The sequence below is a fragment of the Channa argus genome, chromosome 8 (genome assembly GCF_033026475.1).
Source record: "Channa argus isolate prfri chromosome 8, Channa argus male v1.0, whole genome shotgun sequence".
Classification (NCBI taxonomy): Eukaryota; Metazoa; Chordata; class Actinopteri; order Anabantiformes; family Channidae; genus Channa; species Channa argus.
In genome coordinates, this window is record NC_090204.1 from 20,810,826 (window position 1) to 20,831,313 (window position 20,488).

The window sequence follows — 20,488 nt, forward strand, 5'->3', positions numbered from 1 at the left end:
TTGGCATATGAATCTTTTTTTCTGCTTTGTACAGGAGGCATTGGACTACTTTATGAAACAGATGAATGATGCTCACCATGGAGGATGGACCACCAAGATGGACTGGATATTCCACACAATTAGACAACATGCACTAAACTGATCTCCCCCCACACATCGAAAAACCACAGGTCCCACCACGGAGTATTTCAGCAACACGCAGCATTACTCTTTCAAGGAATTTCAGTTCTCCATTGTGGTACACACCACAAACGGGACTGATGATGAAGTTCACTGATGAAAAGTGTTTTGTTTTTTTTTCTTTCAGTATCACTTCTTATTATGTGAACAAGGTTCCCCTTTTTACTGTGCATTTCCAGCTGCCTTTCTCTGTCGTCTTGATGATTCTCTCACACTTCCCTCTGCTTGTTTTGGGGAGAATAACAGAGCATTTTCCTCATGTCCTGGTAAAGATGAGCCCTGCCTGACTAATGCTTGTGTCCCTGGCTATGCTTCCTTTGTTTTTGTTCCCCACAGGAGCAAATTGAGTAAACAAGGAAACCCCTTACCCTGCTGCTCTGCAGCATAAACATGTATCTGCCAAGCTATAAATGTAGCCCGAAGTAAGTCAGACTTGCTGCCCTTTTGCTGTTGTTGTGCTGCATTGTGACTCCACCTCAGAGAAGATCTACTTATGAAATGCTTTTCTTGTTACTTCTGAAAGGACACTGGGCACGAGAAACAATCTAAATAACTTTAGATAATTCAAGTGTTACCAAATTTGTTGTTCACTTCAGGATTACTGGAGCATGGGAGCTTCTTTGACTACCACTGCACAGTCTTCCACCATTTTTGTAGTGAAGTTGCCCTTCTGAGCTGATTTGACATCAGCGTTTCCATATTTGAAAACCTTTGCTGGGGAAAATTCAGAGCTCCAAAACTGTCGCTGATTGTCTGGGTTGTTTTGCACAACTCTACATTCTCCCACAGCCTCAACAAAACAGCACTCCACCTTTGGGAACATTTGTTTTGTGGTGCACCTTTTAGAATCTTGCATAAACAGGGTGATGATGCCTCTCCATCAAGCAGCAGCACTTAAGAGTAATATACAGATTTATTATGATTTTTTAAAAAAATGTATTTATGTATTTAGTTTCTTTGTTTCTACACATGCAAACTCCTAAATCCCTGGAAATGCACCATTATTTGTGTAAATAGTTGAAGTTTTTATGAGTTTGTGTTTACCTGTTGTGTTTACAGTTGCGGTCAGAGGTTTACACACTGTACACTCATTATGGACGTGACTGTCATGGCAATAATGATTAGTTTGAAGTATCTATCATGAGTATATGTAAACTTCTCATTGCAACTGTACTGTACCTGCAACTTCATCAAGCTACCATGAGTGCAACTCCTTTTTTTCTATTTTCTTGATTATAGTGCTAAAATTCCTAAATTACGCCTGCTGATGCCTTTTTGCTTCGGCCACTAAGTTAAACATCGAATTTGACCTCATATCAGTAGGCTGGCGTGTTTCATTGTGGCTAGTTTACAGCCACACTTGGAATTATGAAGATGAATTTGGGGATGCAAAATGAAAGTGCCATTCTCACATTTGATGGATAATGGGACCTATTTTTAGCCTCTGGCTGTCTGTTTTGTTGATGAGCAGAGGCCCAGGGGAATGTCACGTCTTCCTGTTGATAAAATGCCTTGGCATCACAGCACAAACACTCCACAACACCATACGCTGCTAAGCTCTTCAAACTCATCAAGTTGTAAACAATCAAAGCACTATTATCATGAAAAGCATGGCAGGTTTTAGGAGAATATAGATTTTACCTCCTTTTATTTCTGTATTTGTATTGAACATGTTAGGTTGAGGTCAGCATGTCCCTGTTTTGAATGTCTGATGTTGACTTATTGACAAACTACATTTTAACTTATGTTTTTCACACTGGTTAATACTTCCTTATGTCCTTTTTTCTGAGCCCATGATTCTGAGCCATGGTTTCTGCTGCCAGGCACTACTAAAGCCATGTCCTACACTTTTTGGGTTTACACATTTAAATTTCATAGATTTTTTTTTTTTCTCACAATAATTTGAGCATGTACATTCACTTTTTCTTGCAGTGACGGCGTCTGTTATGGAAAACATGAAGCAGCATGCGTAGTTGAGCTTCTGTTTTGAAGAGCATTTAAAGAAATCTTACTAATATGATTTGGTTGTTTGAAAGGGGACATAGCCAAACTGATAGAGTGACACAGAGTTGTGGAGGACAGTTGGTTTCCACTCACCCATTGTCAGGTCAGGAGGCAGATGGAGCAAGTGAAATGAATGAATTGGCCTTGTATTTACTCAATCGTCACCATCACATTTCTGTGCATTAATTATTGCATACACATTCAGTTTAAGTTGAGTTATCCAAAGTATTAATTTCTCACGAGAGACACTTTTGGTATAAGATCTTAAGATTTGACATGTGCTGCAATGAGAAAAAAACAAAACAAAAAACACATGGAAAGAGGATTACAGCCTGAAAAATGCAATCTTGTTTCACCATGTCTTCAAAGCAAACAAAAAAACAGGTGCTTTTTTTTAAACCCAGACACGGAGCTGTAAGTGAAATTACATAGAGAAGCTCATGTCATTTGTCCTGCGATGAGCAGAGAATGTATTATTATAAAAGAAAAGATGACTGAGCAGACCCTTCGAATCAGTAGTAATCCAACAATTTGTAACTCGGTGTCGGCAGGAAAGAGAAGCTAAACTTTTCCAATTCCACTGTTGATTGTATTGAATAGTTGTGGTCTGTTCTCATGCGACGCAAGTGTGTTTGTGATGCTGCGTTATCGGTGCGTTAAGGGCTAGAATGTATTTAACTGCTAAAATGGACCTTTTGTGCTCTCGTCTCTTTATATCCTTACACCATTCATGCTTTCTGTTGGAAGTCAGACGCAGTGCAACTGAACATATGACAGTTCATCAGTAGAGAGCTCGTCTGGTCCTTGCTCCTTTTCCTTGACGTGCCAACTTGGGCATCACAGAGGCCTACGAAAGCTTAATGCTGGAGTTGCATCATGTATGTTACACACCTAAACAAGGAAAAGCTTTCATGTATGCACTCAAACAAATCAGTTCTCGATGCCTTTTTGTCCAGGAGGACTCTGTGAGAAGAAAGTTATCCTAGTATGCATGTTTCTCATAACCAGTATGTATGATGCACATTTTGAAGGAGCATTACACAGTATGTATGTACACAGTCCAACCTCCTCCTTTATGGTAGGCTTCATGTGTGACAAACCTCCTGTAGTGTTACTTTGAAAATCCCCTCATGTGTGTCTTCCCAGTTGATATGTGAGTATGTTTACATGTTTCCATTGAATGTCTTTCTGTACATTTGCAGATTTTCATTGGCAGGCCCCAATGAAAACCCTCAGTATTGTACAGTATGTACGTACATGTTCATATGTCTGTGTGTGATGACACTGAACTGTGGTGTCTCTAAATGTTTTGTAAGCTGTGTTTTTTTTTTTTTTTTCCCCCCCACTGGCTCATCTGTGCCAGAGAAGAAAAGCTAAACAAACAAAAAATGCTGAAGCTTTTTCATTTTTTGTAAGGAAACCTAAACGAAGGGAACTGGAAAAAAAACGTTTTACATACATCTGTTGTAAATGTTTTACTTGAAATGTCATTTTACAGTATCAGAACTACAGTTATATTTTTGAATGGGGGTTGCAGCCTCTGTTTAGTACTGAGTGTGTGTGTGTGTGTGTGTGTGTGTGTGTGTGTGAGTGAGAGAGAGTGAGAGTGTGCGCGCGTGTGTGTGTGTCTTTAATATACTTTGCATTAGCAGCAGAGTTGTGTACAAGCTGTTTGTTTGATCCCCGTAGTGGTAATTTAATTTAGCCGGTCCTGCAGTTTAAGCTGGAGACACATCTGTCGAAGTTGAAGTAATGAAGAAGTAAAATTTCTAAATATAAAACCTTTTATTGGATTCAGTAATCTTTAGCCTCGGAGTTACGAGAATGATGTCCAGCACCGAAATGATAGTCGCCCTATCTTCCCAGAGTTGTTTTGAAACTTCTGCTGGTCTGTGATTTTGGCGATGAACTGCACCTGCAGGAATTCTGCAATAATTGTTGCCCTAATTTTGCTTCGGTTTGATGGCTCAACAATGAACCTACATATTCATCATATATAATATTTTACCAGTGCTGAGAAATACTAATAAAAGTAACAAGGTTGAGGAAGAAAAATATTTTCATCCCCCCCACTTTGACCCTTTCAATACAAACACATTCTCATGTATTTGCATCCTAGACAAACGGTGGACATGAACACCCAGAAAATGCAATGCAATGCAATATCACTGCAGCAGATATTACCTTAACCTGTGATCTCCCCGTGGTAGTGTTTTGGTGTTTTTTGTTTTTTTGTTTGGTGACATCTTTGTTTCTGTTGCTATTCCTTCACCCGATGAAGACATATCCACCACCTGCATGAATCTGGTGGTCCCTGATATTTAGAGATTTGATCTGCAATTTCATGCGATCCCACCACGTCAGAGAGCTTTTAGAAAGCCTTTGGGTGGGCGTTAAACAAAATGAATGTCCTGGGTTTTGAACTTTTATACTAGCTGGGGGTAAAAAAATATCAATCAATGAGCAAATATGAACTATTTAGATTATTGATCATTTGTGAGCATTTGTAGGCTTGGAAATTCTCGCTTTTAAGAGAAGTAATGACTCGTTTGTTTGGTATCCTGTTCTTTGCTGTATGCAGTACTCTACACTACATAACATACCATGCTGTCAGAAACCTAACCTATACTATGAATGAATGTACAATGGGCCAACATGATGTTTTCACAGCCTACCTGCATGAAATTGGGTAAAGATAAATATTGCTATTTCTTTTTATTTACATGTAGTCTGCTAGGCCGCCATAGAGATGTTTAGAAATCAATGCTTTAAGTTTGCTCCATGTAGGAACAGTTTCTACGCTAAACCCATCTTCACAATAACCTGTGTTTTAATTTATAAATGTATATTTGTGTTTTGTTTTCGCTCCTTGGTCAAAGGTTTGTACCCTGACTGACTGGTCATCGGAGTGTTTTGTGAAGATGTAGAAATAAATTTGTTAAACATTCACCTAGCTGTGTTTGCTCTATTGGCACTAAACTGCAGACTTTATTCTTTATTGGACAGTGTGGTTCACTTAACACTTCACTTTTAGAAGTTTAAAATGTGGATTCCTGCAAAGGAAATTTCAGGGAGTTTTGTATTTTCCTGGAAAAGGCAATGGCTTCACAGAAAACACAAATTCCGGTGTTTTATCTAAATTGCTCAGTACGTTTTTTTTTTTTGTTTTTTTTAACTCTAATTGAACATCAAAAGTCCTGACAAAGCATTGCGGTCTATTAACGTGCTAAGGGAAGTCATGGGACACAAAAACACAGCGTGAAGTTTAACAGCACCTGTACACACAGAAGCAGGTGATTTAAGTTTTATTTTATTGCGAATGTTGACAGATTGGACAGATTTCCAGTTATTTTCCTTTTTATCTAAAGAATACACAGTGTAGTGAATAACAGTGTAGAGCTTTGTCATCGTTTCTGTCCATTTCAGCCTTTACGGGACACAAAACAAGTTTCCCTTTTCTCATTGAATGTTAACTAAACTGCTCGTATAGTTTCAAATTTGCGCAGCAGCCCTGAAGGTTTCACTCCCCCAAAAATCTCTGCAATGTAATCCAGCATGATGGGAAATCTAATTCTACAAAACAAACTCAAAAGATCTCTGGAGAGTGAATATTTGGAATATAAAGGTGAAAAACTTTATGCTAGCAGGTCTGAATCTTTGAGGGCTCCATCTGCTGAAGGTGGGGGGGGCACCTCTACAACAGGCTTAACAGGAACTGCATGCCTAAAAGAATGGCCTTCGTGGAAAGGCTTCCAGGGCTTGGAGGGGCAGTGGAAAGGTTTGTCATTCACAGTTTCCGCAGCTTTGGTGGCAGCGGTCGGTTTGGAGCCGGTGGCGTCCTCCTCAGATGATTCTTTGACGGCAGCCTGGGGGGGGGCTTGTGTGGCTGGACGTGGCGCAGTGGAGGACGAATCCTCATACAGTAAGTGCCTGAGTGGAGTCCAGCCAGGAGGACGACGCCTGCTGAACGTCTGAAGAGAGAGGTAACGGTGTATAATATGAGGTGTAATAATAAAAATAATAATAATAGGACGAAACACTACTATGTTCTGCACCTGTACTAAATTACAGTTGAATAGAAATAGTTTTTAGTTTGTTTTTAAAGTAAACGTGAACTTAAGTCCACCTTTTTAGGATTATTGACATAGTTTAAATGCTGCAGTTATGGTATCCAGAGTTATGTCACTGAGCTGTGGGTTCTTCACTCAGTTCATGTGCCTTTCGTTACGGGTCCTGGTGATCTTTTTCTTCAATTCGACACCAAATTGTAACAATTTGTATAATAAGAAATGTCAGAAGCTCTGTATGTAATTTCTCTCTTCCTCCTGCGGTAAGCGTATTGCATCACTTCCTGTTTCTGCACACTTGCGTTTCTTATCGAAGGACTGTTTACTGATTAATTGCAGCTTTTTATTTTACTTAAATAAGTGATTTCTTCACACAAGAATTAATACTTAAGTCGTAACATACGCTTGTATTACACAAGCGCCTGCTCTTGTAAAACATAACCAGCTAACGTTTACAAATTCCACATTTCACCTGTATTAGCTTCGCTAGCTTAGCAGTTATCTGCTAGCAACGGCTTCTCTGTCTCCCTCTGTTTGTCCTTCTCTCATTTGCTCGGTGTGTCTCATGTTCAGTTTTTCCTCTGCCTCCTTTAGTGATAATTGTGATGAATCCTCCATGCGCACAAAGGTTAGCTATGGAGTTCCATCTAAGTTAGGACCAATAATTTTTACCTTACATATGTCTCCTTTAGGCAACATTATTAGAAAACACTCCAAAAAGTTTCATTGCTATGCTGATGATACCCAGCTATATCTATCTATGGAACCACATGAAAAAAAAACAGATAATCAAGCTTCAAGCCTACAAGACATAAAGGCCTGGATGTCCCACTTCTTCCACTTTTCCACTTTCTTACTTCTAAACTAAGACAAAAATGAAATCATAGTATTTGGGCCTAAAAATCTCAGAAATGTGATGTCCTACCATATCGTTACTCTAGATGGCATCACCTTGGCCTCCAGTACTACTGCAAGGAACCTTGGAGTTATTTTTGACCAGGATTTGTCCTTTACCTCACATATAAAACAAATCTCTAAAACAGAGCATCCTGCCTCAAAGTGATGCTGAAAAACTGGTCCATGCATTTGTTACTTCTAGGTTGGACTACTGTAATTCCCTACTTTCAGGATGCCCCAGTACCAGTAAAGAGCCTGCGATTAATCCAAAATGCTGCAGCAAGAGTGCTGACTGGAACCAGCAAGAGAAATCATATTTCACCTTCACTAGCTTCTCTCCATTGGCTTCCCATTAAATTTAGAATAGAATTTAAAACCCTGCTTCTTACATATAAAGCTCTAAATGTTCAGGCTCCATCATATATAGAAAATCTCATAGCACCTTATTGTCCCAATAGACCACTTTGATCTCAGAATGCAGGCCTACTTTTGGGTCCCAGAATTTCCAAAGGTAGAATGCGAGGCAGAGCCTTTAGCTATCAAGCTTCTCTCCTGTGGAACCAGCTCCCAGTTCAGATTCGGGAAGCAGACACCCTCTCTACTATTAAGTCAAGGCTCAAAACCTTCCTCTTTGATAAAGCTTATAGTTAGTTATAGTTATGCTGCTAAAGGCTTAGACTGCTAAGCTCCTTTCCTCTTTTTGTCCCTTCTCTCCTGTCCTCTCACCCCACAATTGTCACTACTGTATGACATTAGCTCTGTGTGTTTTCTCCCGTAGTTGTCTTTGTCCTTCTCTGTCTCCCTCTCTCTGTCCCTTTCTGCAGTTGTCCCCAGCTTTGAAGCTGTGCAGCTACTGGTCCAACCAACCTGCCCGATAATTTGTTGTTGCTTTTGTTGCTCTTTTTCTTTTCTCTCTTCACTTTCCACTCACCCCAACCGGTCAAGGCAGATGGCCGTCCACCCTGAGCCTGGTTCCGCAAGGGGGAATTGCTGGGTTCTCTCTATACATCTTTATAGTCTTGAGTTTATTCTGTAAAGTGCCTTGAGATGGCTTTGTTGTGAACTGGCACTATATAAATAAAGTTGAATTGAAAATTGAATTTCAGATAGAAAAACTAAAGCACTGTCATCTCGTTTTGGTAAATGTTTTCATCATTGACCAGTCAACTTAAACCCTTTGAGCATGTTGGCTTTGCTATATGTTGTTTCAACTTCTATTGTAACTAAAGTTACAATAGAATTATACTTCTAATAAGTGGCTGGTATGCAGTAACTGCTATTGTGCTTTGCAGAAGTGGGTCATTTTTGCTCCTCTCTCTTTAGCTCCCCCCCTCACCTCATGTCCTCCCTGACCTTATTGGTCAGCTTGTAGAAGCCTGCCGCTGGGCCAAGCAGAGCAGTAAGCCATGAATGTATTTCAAATATGGGCGCGCACAGCTGTGCATGTTGAGGTTGTGATGAACCAATTGTGACAGTTAAGGTACAGCAAACATGAACACGCACAATATGGCCCCTTAGGAGTTTTTCCCAAAAGACACAAACAGGCAAAATAGGAGTAAATATTGGATTTGGTCACGCCACTGTCATTGTCCAATCAATTTGAAGCAGGCTGATTTCACGACAGCAATGTTTTTTTTTTTTTTTTTTGAATTTTTAATTTGCAGGGCCAAGAAGATTTCACTGGGGATTGGTTGAAGATGCCTGGTGGGACTGTATAATGTGCTAAAACCTGGTTTAATTCCGGGGCTAAAGAATAAGCATAGCTGTACTATTAGGGGTGTTGAAGTGAGAGTCAAAACAGTTTATCACTCCTTCCGAATGTAAATACATAATTAAAATCTCACAATTAATTACAACTAGCACAAGCAAAAATTATGTAAGAAATAAGAACAAATCAGGGTAAGGATGCATGAGAGTTGTGTATCTGAGTTTCTGGTAATATCAGTGGATGTGGTGCTTTGTATTTTTATAAAATATGAAAAGAATCTGCCTCGTGTTTTGTGAAAAGTTGCTCTCACACTCATCTGCAGTGGACCTTCTTCACACTGTAAATGGGGCTCTGGGTTCTCAAACCTCCATGGTGCTATGTCGACCGTGGCGTTGCAGTTGGCAAACTCCTGCACACAGAAAACCACATGGAGACGGCAAGGTGAACGCAGCAGGAACAGATCTCATTGTATAAGTGGCGATTTGGGATTAGTTTTCACGTTTACCACATTTTGTTCGTCAAAGACACACAGTTCGTTGAGGTCTTTGTGTTCGGCTTTGGCGCAGACGGTCCTTCTCATATCAAACCTCAGCTTGAATCTCAAACCTGCAACCACCTATAGTGATACACACAGAACACTGGTAGAAAAGAAATACAGGTTCTCCCACTTCTTTCACCTTTATTTCACTCAGTATCTACCTGTCTGGTGGCATAGTCGATGTTGTGAAGGGTGAACAGGTGAGTCCCACCAAGCATGGAGTTATACTTGGAAATTGAGACAGTAAGAGGCACTCTGATGTCTTCTGAGTTCTCATCAATTTCCACAGGGCAGCCCAAACAATGAGCCTTCTCTGGAGTGATGTGACCTTCTGGAGAGAAATCCGTCCAGGTGATGATTTAGTAGATAAACGTATGTTCGTGACAAAATGAATAAATGTTTTATATTACTGCAATTGAACGCTGAACCTGAGGTTAAAATACATTTTTAGATAACAGGACAAACTTTTAAACAAATGCGATCACGTTCATACAATGAAAAATATATTTTAATTTGCCAAATGTCACAAAATAAGAAAAGTGTGACTAAGAGACAAGTGTTCTTTCTAGTGAGTCTTTAGTGTTTTGTTTTTTTTTAGAGTGTGCTTTTTCTATTGTAAATTATTAAAAATAAAAGACATGACAAACCACCGTTTGGAAATGGTTACTTCTAATGGCATTAGATAACATAATAAATTTACCAGCTAATTAAGCTTCAAGCACTAAGAAGGAAGAAGTCTGATAAGGCCACTGTTTTCTGACACTTTTTTATAAAATGTGTTTAATCACCTTTATCTTTGCTGTTGCTCATCCAGTTATACATTTTTAGCTAAATGAGCTTTGCTAAGAGATGAGATTAAAGACTGAAATGTAAAACAACATGTCATCAGCAAATAAGAGAAACCGTTATTACTGTAACATTAGGAGTATACATAATTACTCCTATTGGGTCTATGTTCGTAATGTAATTAAACACGACACTGCAGCTGGAAAACTTTACTTGAACAGGCCGAGAAGTTTTCCACACTGAGCCTTTAAATGTTGCCAAACCTTTTGGAAGCACGCTAGAGAAAACACAGACTTTATTTACTGTAAGTCAACAGTGGGCTGGTTTGGCAATCAGATTAAAGTCTAGACTATGTCACTGCCTTTTGTGATGGGAAGAGTTTAAATTGTGCGCTCGCTCTGCAGATTGCGTTGATATGTTACACAACAGCCCTTGCAGCAACCAATCAGTGGAGACAGAGGCAACACATAAGAAGAGAAGTAATAAGTCTTAATGAGCCACTGGTTCCACAGTTAATGTCTTAAAGTAGGGGCCAAGTTGGAAAATCTTGCTGAGGACGTTAGCCAAGCTGACCTCCATTAGGACGGAGCTGTACCGTGGATCTTTCATTTCCACCGCTGTACAAGTCATCAGTTCAGCTGAATATCTCTGGTCATCCTCGATTACTGTAAATTCTCTTCCGTTAGGGTTTTTGTTTCTTTGTTTTAGTTGTAAAAGATTTTGCATACACATTCTATACTCCACTTTTGAATTTTTGTAAAGAAAAATAGCTTCTTGCACTGCCCCATCCAATGTGAGCTGCCTAATGAGTGAGTTTCCCCGCTGGGGGATCAATAAAGTTATAAAGTAGAAGAAATATAAAGAATTATATTGTATTTCATTTTCACACAGGACCAGCGGAGATGCATTTTCGAGAAATCTGCTGACAGCCATTTTGGTGACATGTCCGTAGTTTCCTTTCAGCAGGTGGGTATCAGGCATCGTAGCCAACTGGGCGAGCTTTGCGCTTGGAGAGCCGGAACTGAACTTTACCCACTGTGTACAGGTTGTTGCTTTAGAGATAAGGAGCCTAATTTCAACATCCCTCCGAAAATAACACAAACTCAAGTTCCAGGAACCTGCGGGGGTGGGGGGCTAGGGGGGCTAGGGGGGCTGTGGGGGCTGTGGGGGGGGGGGTGCTCGTGTGGCTTATGATTGGTTCAAGATAGGGGCTGTGTCCTCTCAGGTATTACCATAACAACACACACACACATGTGCATGAGTGTGAACATCAATTAAACAAAGGCAAAGGTGGAAAAGGCAACCAGAACCACCTTTACCCTGCAGGTTCGGATTCTGGGAACCTTTAGGTTACGGTTCAGGTCCTGCAGTGGAAACCCACCTGTCGGTAACGCTGGACAGAGGAAGCGTCGCTGTTTACCTGTATCGATTCCTAATGCTAAGCTAAGCTAATGGTGGCTCCAGCTTCAGAGTGGTGCCAGTCTTTAAGTAAAGCGCTTCATTGAACCTTTAGCTACATAAATATGTATTAGTGAGGAAAGATCTTATCTCGATGAGATAATCGCCTTCATTCGTTCATTCACTCGTTCACTTACCGATGTGGCAATCCACCTGTTTGGTGTCTGCATCTGTCTCTGTCATGTAGACTGTGGCATTGCATAAAATCGGGCGCTGGTGGAATAAGATGATAAATGATGCTGTGATTATGATTAGTGCTATAAAGAACAATACAACTATTACAACCCACTGTGACAAATTTGCTCCAAATGTTCATGTGCACAGGAATCTGCAGCTAATGTGGACGGAGAGCATCTGTGTTTCCATCCTGTCCGTTCTTACCCTGTGTCCATAAGGCAAGTAGTCACAGTCTGTCCAGGTTTTGTTGCTCCCAACTAGACAGTCACTCCTCCTGGTGGTGAATTGTAGTGAATACACAGATTGTGGGTCGTTCTCTGACTGAAGGGGCAAAGACTCTGTTATCTTCAGAGGCCAAAGTGAATAAGCATGTTTTTCTAGAATTACAGCTACAAATGTAGTTCAGCCACTACTGTGAAATATAGGTGTGTGCAACAATACACAATCCGTAAGCAATCACCAGTAAGACCGTACTTCTTTAAACAGTACTTTAAATGTACATTTGTAGATATTAAGGGAATATTAGGTTGCAGTACTTATTCTTGAAGATCTTTTCCGGGGTCTTGACGACTGTATTGTCAGATGAACGTACAGAAACATCGATTGTATTCATCACAGTACCTTGCTGGCTGTTAGTATCTGGTAGAGGGCCAGTTTGTGTCCGTTGGTCAGCTTCTCGTTGAACTTGGTCACAGCACTGCTGACAGCCTTCTCCACAGACGGGTCATCACAGAAGATCAAAACGCCAGGCTGGACGTTCACTGCATCCTGGAGAAGGTTTTGGATAAGTACAGTACTACCAAACATTTGCAGTGCTGCACTGTAAATGTCACATTACGACATTGTACTTTTTCACTCTACTTGTGTCTCAAACTGCTGTGGTATGTAATATTTAAGTTTTCATACTTCAAGAATCTAGAACAGACTTTAATTACTCTAAAATCTAAATGATAAATGGCAACTACAGGAATCAGAAGTAATCCAGTAGTGCTAAAGGCCAAAAATCAATTTGAATAATTTACTTTTACTTCTTCCACCTCTACTTTATGCAGCACTCACATCCCATATTAAACGGTACATGGCCACAGATTATATTTTTCTGTTTACAAAATATATATATAAGACCAGAAATGTACAAATTTACAATCGCTGTCGTATATGCTGTCTTTTCACATGGCAGCTGATCAAGCAAGAATTGCAATGTGGAGTAGTTTTAGATTGATATTACTGCCTTTAAAGTAATTAAAGGATCTGAATATTTCTTCCACCCCTGCTGTAACTCTTTTGTCAGTCCAAAAGTTCAGGTTCTCACAGTTTAATTCAGATTTTATTACCACAAAACCAGCTTGAAGGCAGCATATCTGACACTCCTTACCTGCCCCCAGGCGGAGCTATGGAGGCACAGCAGTGCCAGCACACACAGCCCGACTCCGCTCCTCATCATCGGATCCTGACGAATGTTTGGCTCTGCTGCATGGCATAGAAAAAGGCAAATATCACACAAGTTGTTGAGCACTGTTTTTCAGCATGAGTGCTTGTTCATGATCTTCAGGCTTTCTAAGCAAACTAAAAAAAAAAAAAAAAAACTGAAACGTAAAGAGTTAGTGATGCAATACTTGCAGTTTCTGAAGTTGACGGTCTGCTGTCGATCCTGTCGGGCTTGAAGAGGAAAAACCCAACTCCTGTCCACACAGAGAAGGACAACCGAGTGAAATTCTCCTGAAACTGTAGGTGGGACTCCTGAGAAAGTTGATGAAACACACACACACACACACACACATTAATGCTCAGTCGGTTAAAGGAGAGTAAATATTTGCTCTTTTGTTTGCCCTCCTACCAGATGAGTCAATATGACAGCGCAAGAATCAGAGAGCATATTAGAAGATGTACTAAATTCTCTTAATAGTGACTTTGGAGGAGACTCTTACCTGAGACAACGCACACACACACACACACACACACACACACACTTAGTCACTAAATTCATCACATAATGTAGAATTAAATGGACTGATGATATGCTGTGCAATGAAGAATAATCCCCTCACTGTACTGTGTGTGTGAGTGTGTGTGTTTTACTGGTACTTTGTCCCTGTCGACCTTTGGCCTCTACCACTCTGATTTCCTCACTGCTCATCTGTTAAATGAACTGAAATATGCTCAGTTGTTAAAGACTGTGTAGATGTCTCATGCACACGTCGTGTTTGCTTTGACTTTGTGCATTTACAGTACAGGGATACGCCACCGTCCACCACCGGGTCCACCGAGGCCAACTTACCCACTGACTGATAACAGCGAGCCAAACTGTCACACATGTGCCCGACAGGTCACTGGCTCTGTCTCTCTTACAATTTAAAGAATCCCTTAAATGTTTAAGAGGATTTAAGAGGATTTAAGGGGACCTTGTGGCCCTCGACAACTGTACCCACACAACTTTAAATCAAGCATGTAACAAACTGCAGTGTTTTATTCACTGTTTTCTTTGTCTGTTCCACAACTTTGTTATCCCTCTGTCTTATGCCATCGTGTTCTTCTCCTTCCTTTCCCTTACGGGGGTCACCACAGCAAATCATCTGCCTCCATCTAACCCTATTGTCTGCATCCTCTTTTCTTGCACCAACTAATTTCATATCCTCTCTGAGTACATTTATAAAACTCCTCTTTGGTCTTCCTCTTCTTCTTTTGAGATTCAGTGTGGAAGTTTGATTTTTTTAACAGTTTTAGGTCGGATGCCCTTCCTCACACAACCCTCTGCATTGCAAAAAAAATACAAAATAAGTAAGAATCCATTTATCATATATGTGTGATACATTACGTTTATACAGTTTATATAGTTTTTAAATTGTATGCTGATTTATGATAGTGTAACTCTGCCCCCTTCTGGTTAAACAAAGAAATAAGATGCTACAAATACACTATAAGCCATATAAAGTACACCGAGTATTAAACCAACCACACATGTATGAGACTTTATTCTGCACTATGCCAGAAGCTGGACCATGAACTAAACACAGCATAACTAGCTGCTGTGTCTATCCGTGTCCCCTTATTTAAAATCTAAATCAAAATAAACTGAATCCTAAACATAGCAATGCACACTCAGCTAGTGCCTATGTTTTATTGAAACATCAGAAGGTGAAAAAAATTGAAAAAAGCAATAGTACAATAATAATTATATTGGGGCAAACGTTTGCATCCCCTTTAATAGACGGACAAAAAAACTATTTTAGCTACTCTCTGATTTTTGCTAACAACAATAATAATCAAAAAGAAATAAGAAAAACTTGAAATGTAGTGAAATGGAAGCATAACTTAGCAGAAATAAAATAGGTTTGTAAGATCAGTACTTGAGTAGATGGACACCGTAATTCTGTTCACTGAATGTGCTTCACATTAATGTATAAAGTAAAATACATTTTTAAAACTCCCTCTGAAACACGTTGACAAATCATAAAATACACAAACTACTGAACATTTGCACTGTTTCAAGGTGTGACAGATAATTTATCTGCAACCCGAAAGAAACCCTGTTGGCACTAATCTGAACAACAAACTGCGTCGCTTCACAGTTTCTCTATTTGACTGACAGGACTTTACCATCAGAGGCAACATCAGTGCTGTGAAAGGCAGCAGTGACTCACCACACCTCCTGTGACACTTCCTCTGCGGGAGTCATTTAGGCATTTAGGTGTTCGAGAGTTTCACAGTTACAACCACAGCTGCAGCGTACATACACTGCTCTCCTAATCTAGTAGGTTATGTCTTTTATTTCAACTACGATGCTAAATGGACACACAGGTGTCTGTCTTCTTGTACTTCTTGCTGCTTTGATTCCAGGTAAGTTGTATGATATTTAAATATCCCTTCATCCTCATATAATTAGCTTTAATTCATTATAAAGCATCTAAATTCGGCATTGTGGTCAAATAATGTTTCAAGTAAAAATGTATTTAATGATTGGAATGAAATGATAATCTTCACGGTGCAGTTTGAACTACACCTCTGCTGTTTGTTCTGGTTTCCTCTCCCACATGCTGATAGTTGCTTTAGTGGTCTTCAGTGGTCCACACGACAACGACCAGTCATTTCGTGTCTAGAATGGAATAGAGTAGAACTTCATTGTCCATTAAGGTGGAAAATTGTCTTTCAGTCACCACAGCACTGAGCTGACATGGTGTTACATGCAATAGAAAACAAATGCGGTAATAAACAATCACCAGTAAATAATAAACGTACACAGGAAGTGCGTTCCACAGCTCACTATTCAATACGCTGATTGCATTTGGCACAAATGACCCCTTACAATATATATGTAATTTTTGCTTGTACCATTCTTGTACCACTGTCCTCTGCAGAAAAGAAGACATTCAGCCTTAACTACTAGATCCTAAAAATCAAATGTATCTTGTGGCAAAATTGAAAATAAAATATTAGATGTTATTTAGTTGCTTTACATTCTTTCAACTTTCAGCTGCTTAACCAGAGTTGTCGACTTAAAGGCCTCAAAGAGTTGTGATCAACAATTATTTAGTCTTGTGGCCGTGTCTGTGAGAGGGGTCCTGTGTCAGAATTCACTCAGCATTGTGCACCTCTTGTAATAAAATTGCCACAAAGTCAGTGACTCAAAGTGACTCAACTTCTACTCCTAGCGTGTGGGTCTGTGGGTAAATGCAGTTATCATGTGTAGTCTGCTGTGTGGAACCGAACTGATGGGAACTTGATGAAATGTGAGTTGGATGCATCAACTGGTCTCACAACAGATTTTCTGGGTAAATCTGAGTAAAATCTAAAATCACCCCAAACAGGTTCCCTAACAAGAGAATTGGCAGTTGTTTTTGCACAGTTTACACAGTTGTATTGGCCTTTCAAGACAGAACCAAGTGAGCAACAGTTTTTATACCACGTGCACATTGTTGCGTCACTCCAGTCCTTCCACAACCATCCATAGGCCTAGACTGTACACAATCAAGTGACTGGTCTTCTCCTCCACCAGGCATCCACCTCCAGCCTGCCTCTGAGATGCACTCAGATTCTCAGGTCTACCAGCCAGTCCTGCAACCGTCTGAGACCATTCCTCCAATAGGTACAACACAAGCAAGCACTGGATTAAAGGGGGGAACTACAGTGATGGAGAAACAACTACATGAGTAGTGGTGCATGAGACAATTAAAGCACGGACGACATCCTCTGCAGAAATCGCCTGTGGTTGCTTTCAGCTGTCACACTAACTGGCTTAATGCTTGTGAAGTTTTTTCAGGTGGTCGTCATAGAAAACCCACAGATGGTTTCATAACTTAAAGGCTGTGAAAGCTGTTATTGGACGGTTTGATTAGTATTTGAAACAGTTTTATCCATCCATTAGTCAGAGTTACACGGGGCTTGAGCTATAGGGGCGGGTGGAAACTGCATCATTTTAACATTGTTAATCCAATAGTCATGATCAGACAGGATTGAACAATTTGTTACGGACCTGTATACAGCTGCAGTGATGTTTAATACAATGGCACTGTGCTCTTCTGCATTATAGAAAGTACAAGGTTACTATCATATAAATCTTTTCTTTATTTAATAATGTATGAAGAACTGTACAGTCTGACATATTAGATCGAACTTTACAGCGTGAAAACAGTAAATGCAGATTTAGTTTATTTGTATGATTTTTTTGTATGATGTGCATAATTAACAATTCCAGCACCATTTAGTCTTGTTTATAGTTGTATATTATTATTAGAGCTATAGCTCTACAGCAATAATATTTTCCAATTTAAAATTAACAGAGAACATATTTTGTAATATTGCTGGGTTATTGACTAGTTGCCTAATAATGTTTTTAACATAACTCTTTTATCAGATTTGGGATGTGATTGATGGATGGTGTATTTCTGTGCAGGAACCTACACTCTGAAAAGCAGTGAGGGGAAACCTTGCATTAAAGCCACCATGGGAGTAGAGTACATCGTCACCGAAAAGCAGGTTAGACTCCGGGACTGGCTCAGCACATCTGTCAGGGTCATTAGTTTGTGTGCATCCTTTTGAATTTTCGAGGATTTCAACACTTTTTCCCCCCATAAAGTGTGTGTCTGTGTCAGCGTCTCTTTTCTATCTAAAACAACCACCAGCCTTAGTTTAAACAATAAAACCTGTGGATAAGTTGATTCAGTTCACATTTCAACAGAGATATGTTACATTCTGGCAAATTTAAAGCTTGTGAATCTGCCTACTGATAAAAATGAATGTTTTTCTTCTGTTTACACTCAGAAAACATGGTATTTCAACGTTGACCCGTCCAGGGTCGTAATCACTGGTCACTGTGGCAAAGACTCTGCTGTTCTGTCGCTCCAGCTGCCAGATAACGCTGCCGGTCTGGAGTTCACCTTCACAAAGGTGCCACATGTTTCCACAACAAAACTCACGCAGTCCTCGCTGTTTTCGTGTTCTCATGGGTTTCTTGGTTCCCCACATGGTCCAAACTGGACATATGTAACTGAGAGTGTCGGAAGCTGTCTGTCTGTCTTTAGAGGATGAGACATTAATGCACCACATGTCAATAAACATTTAACATCTTCCAGAACAACAGAAAGATTTTTTTTTTTCACTAAAATTCCTTTGATTTACACATGGAAAAATGTGTACACAAATGACTGTGCTCAAACTCAGAATAAGACTTTGTGCAATGATTTGCCAGCATAAGACAAATACTGCACAAACAGCTGATTAGAAATGATCCAGAAATACGTTGATTTGAACCATCACATAACAAAGAGACTTGGAAGCCTATTGTGTCCACTACCAATTAAAAAGGAGCAACATGTGTCTGCAAATGTGCAATGACAGCATTTGTTACTCATAGGACATGACAGAATTTTTGTATTTTTTTCCCCAGGAAAAGAAACGTTCCTACGTCTCCAAGCTGACTGCACAGTTGTCTCCACGGCCTGTTTGCCAGAAATGTGGCAGTAAGCAAAAAAAACAATCGTGTTTCAGAGATTATGAGAATTAACCTGAAAGTCTAGGGGTCCAATTGTGTCTGTTTTGTGTCTTGTCTCCCAGATGAGACTTATTCAGGTCTGCTGGACCATCAGAAACTGTTCACAGCAGAGGATGGGAGCAGTTTTGGCTGCAGATCTGAGAATCTGCTTCGCGTGTCATCTCAGCTGAAGATCAAGCTCGTTCCTCTGCAGATGCAGGCGTTCACTCTGCCCAGCGGACAGTTTGGACAAAGTGAGTGATGAATGCAGAATGTTTTGTCCTCCAATAATTCTATCGATTTTAGGAAGAGAAATACCAAATTCATGGTTGATAGACTTTAAATGTGTGTTCTGTCAGTGTGGCCATACGACAGTAAATACATACTTGAACATGTAAATATGAACATGTATTTTGCTTTAAAATTGCACATTCACACTTGTGAAAAACTGGGCAAACACACCTCCACCCCACTGACCATCGTGGAGGCCAGCCTCACAAAATCCATCACTGTTCGATTCTGAGTACTGCAAAACACTTTTAAGATTCTGGCTTTCTCCCCTCATCTTTTCCCTTCCCTACCAAATCTTTCTCTCTCCCATTACAGTGGTGGAGTGCTGGGCAGATTACAGCAAGGACGTTATTCCCATCATCATCGGGGCCACAGTGGTGGGTCTCATCCTGATTGCTATGCTGACCTTCCTGTTCATCAAAGACCGCCGCAGACAAGGCTATGACAGGATCTGAGCTGCTTGTGAAACTTAACTTTGAAAAGTCTAAATTCACTTTATAGCTATTATGTACCTTCTCTGATGACTTTTGTGTATTGTGTTGTAAAACTCTGATTTGTTGCATATTCAGAACTGATAGGATAAAAATAAGTGGAACTCTTTATTACACTAGACACAACAGTACAAGATTCATCATAATGTAGAGATACATAGATGTGAAGCCCAACTCTCCCACATAACTGACAGATAGAGTTAACATGACACATAGAACGGTTTCAAAGTTGAAAATGGAGATTTTCTGTCACAGTCAGCTCAAACTTCACAAACATACTAACAATCATGCCCCTACAAGTACCCTGGCCCACACTTGTGGAGATGGGTCCAGCAGGTTCAGGGCTGCTGCGGCAGCAGGGACAGTACCAAAATTAACTCTTCTCTGTTTTACAGTCCTGTATTAAATGGATTCAGCAGAGTATGCACAGAAATAAATCTTTAGTACTTTACTGGTTGCACATTATTTAAACTTTAGCTTTTAACTTATGTATGCTGGCAACAGTTACAAATAAATAACATACAAATTGAAAGTCTCCGTACAGATGTATTTGGTTGTGTTGGTTTTTCTTTTACTTTTTTTATTTTTATTTGTACTCTTGTTATTCTTTTTTTTATTTTTAAAATCAGACAATCTAGCAAAAGCGAGCAGCTTCTTTTAGATCTCTCGGTATAACAAAAATCCGTTGACATTCATGTTGGTTTTAGACCGGCCTACACATTGGTCAATTCTTCCGAAAATAAAAGATAGAACTAAACTAAAAAGCTCATTCTGGTCTAAATAAAGCAACCACTCAAATACACATACAAAAATAATAAATAGCTCCGGACAAAAAAAACAAAGTGTATTTCGATTTCTATGCATAAAATGCTATATTCTTTTTAATATAAAAAATAAACAGTGGTCTTTATCCTTCAAAAATAC

General features: G+C 39.8%; 3 protein-coding genes across 10 annotated transcripts in view; 2 read left to right on the plus strand and 1 right to left on the minus strand.

Moving 5' to 3' along the window:
* LOC137131544 (phosphatidylinositol 4,5-bisphosphate 3-kinase catalytic subunit alpha isoform-like) overlaps positions 1–6,099 on the plus strand; it is a 25,494-nt gene extending 19,395 nt beyond the window's left edge. For all 3 annotated transcript variants that reach the window (XM_067512959.1, XM_067512958.1, XM_067512960.1), the window contains one exon: positions 35–6,099. In XM_067512959.1, coding sequence (XP_067369060.1) covers positions 35–142 — 108 coding nt within the window. In that variant the 3' untranslated portion in view covers positions 143–6,099. The remainder of the gene's footprint in view (positions 1–34) is intronic.
* On the minus strand, positions 5,444–13,967 carry kng1 (kininogen 1). Of its 6 annotated transcripts, none has more exons than XM_067512965.1 (10): positions 13,901–13,967; positions 13,436–13,555; positions 13,191–13,285; positions 12,437–12,583; positions 12,020–12,136; positions 11,776–11,851; positions 9,556–9,722; positions 9,362–9,472; positions 9,167–9,265; positions 5,444–6,155 (listed from the first exon to the last, which is right to left on the minus strand). In XM_067512965.1, the coding sequence occupies exons 1-10, from the start codon at positions 13,950–13,952 to the stop codon at positions 5,820–5,822; spliced, it is 1,320 nt and encodes a 439-aa protein (XP_067369066.1). In that variant the 5' UTR covers positions 13,953–13,967; the 3' UTR covers positions 5,444–5,819. The 6 variants fall into 6 exon arrangements, with proteins under 6 accessions (XP_067369066.1, XP_067369065.1, XP_067369068.1 ...); XM_067512964.1 differs by having other exon boundaries at positions 9,556–9,725; XM_067512967.1 differs by lacking the exon at positions 13,901–13,967 and adding an exon at positions 13,653–13,706 and having other exon boundaries at positions 9,556–9,725; positions 13,191–13,282; positions 13,432–13,555.
* Positions 13,917–20,401, plus strand: lamp3 (lysosomal associated membrane protein 3). The gene is made up of 7 exons (XM_067512971.1): positions 13,917–15,652; positions 16,809–16,898; positions 17,706–17,788; positions 18,074–18,199; positions 18,699–18,771; positions 18,866–19,036; positions 19,389–20,401. The coding sequence occupies exons 1-7, from the start codon at positions 15,574–15,576 to the stop codon at positions 19,526–19,528; spliced, it is 762 nt and encodes a 253-aa protein (XP_067369072.1). The 5' UTR covers positions 13,917–15,573; the 3' UTR covers positions 19,529–20,401.
* Positions 20,402–20,488: the final 87 nt, after the last annotated feature.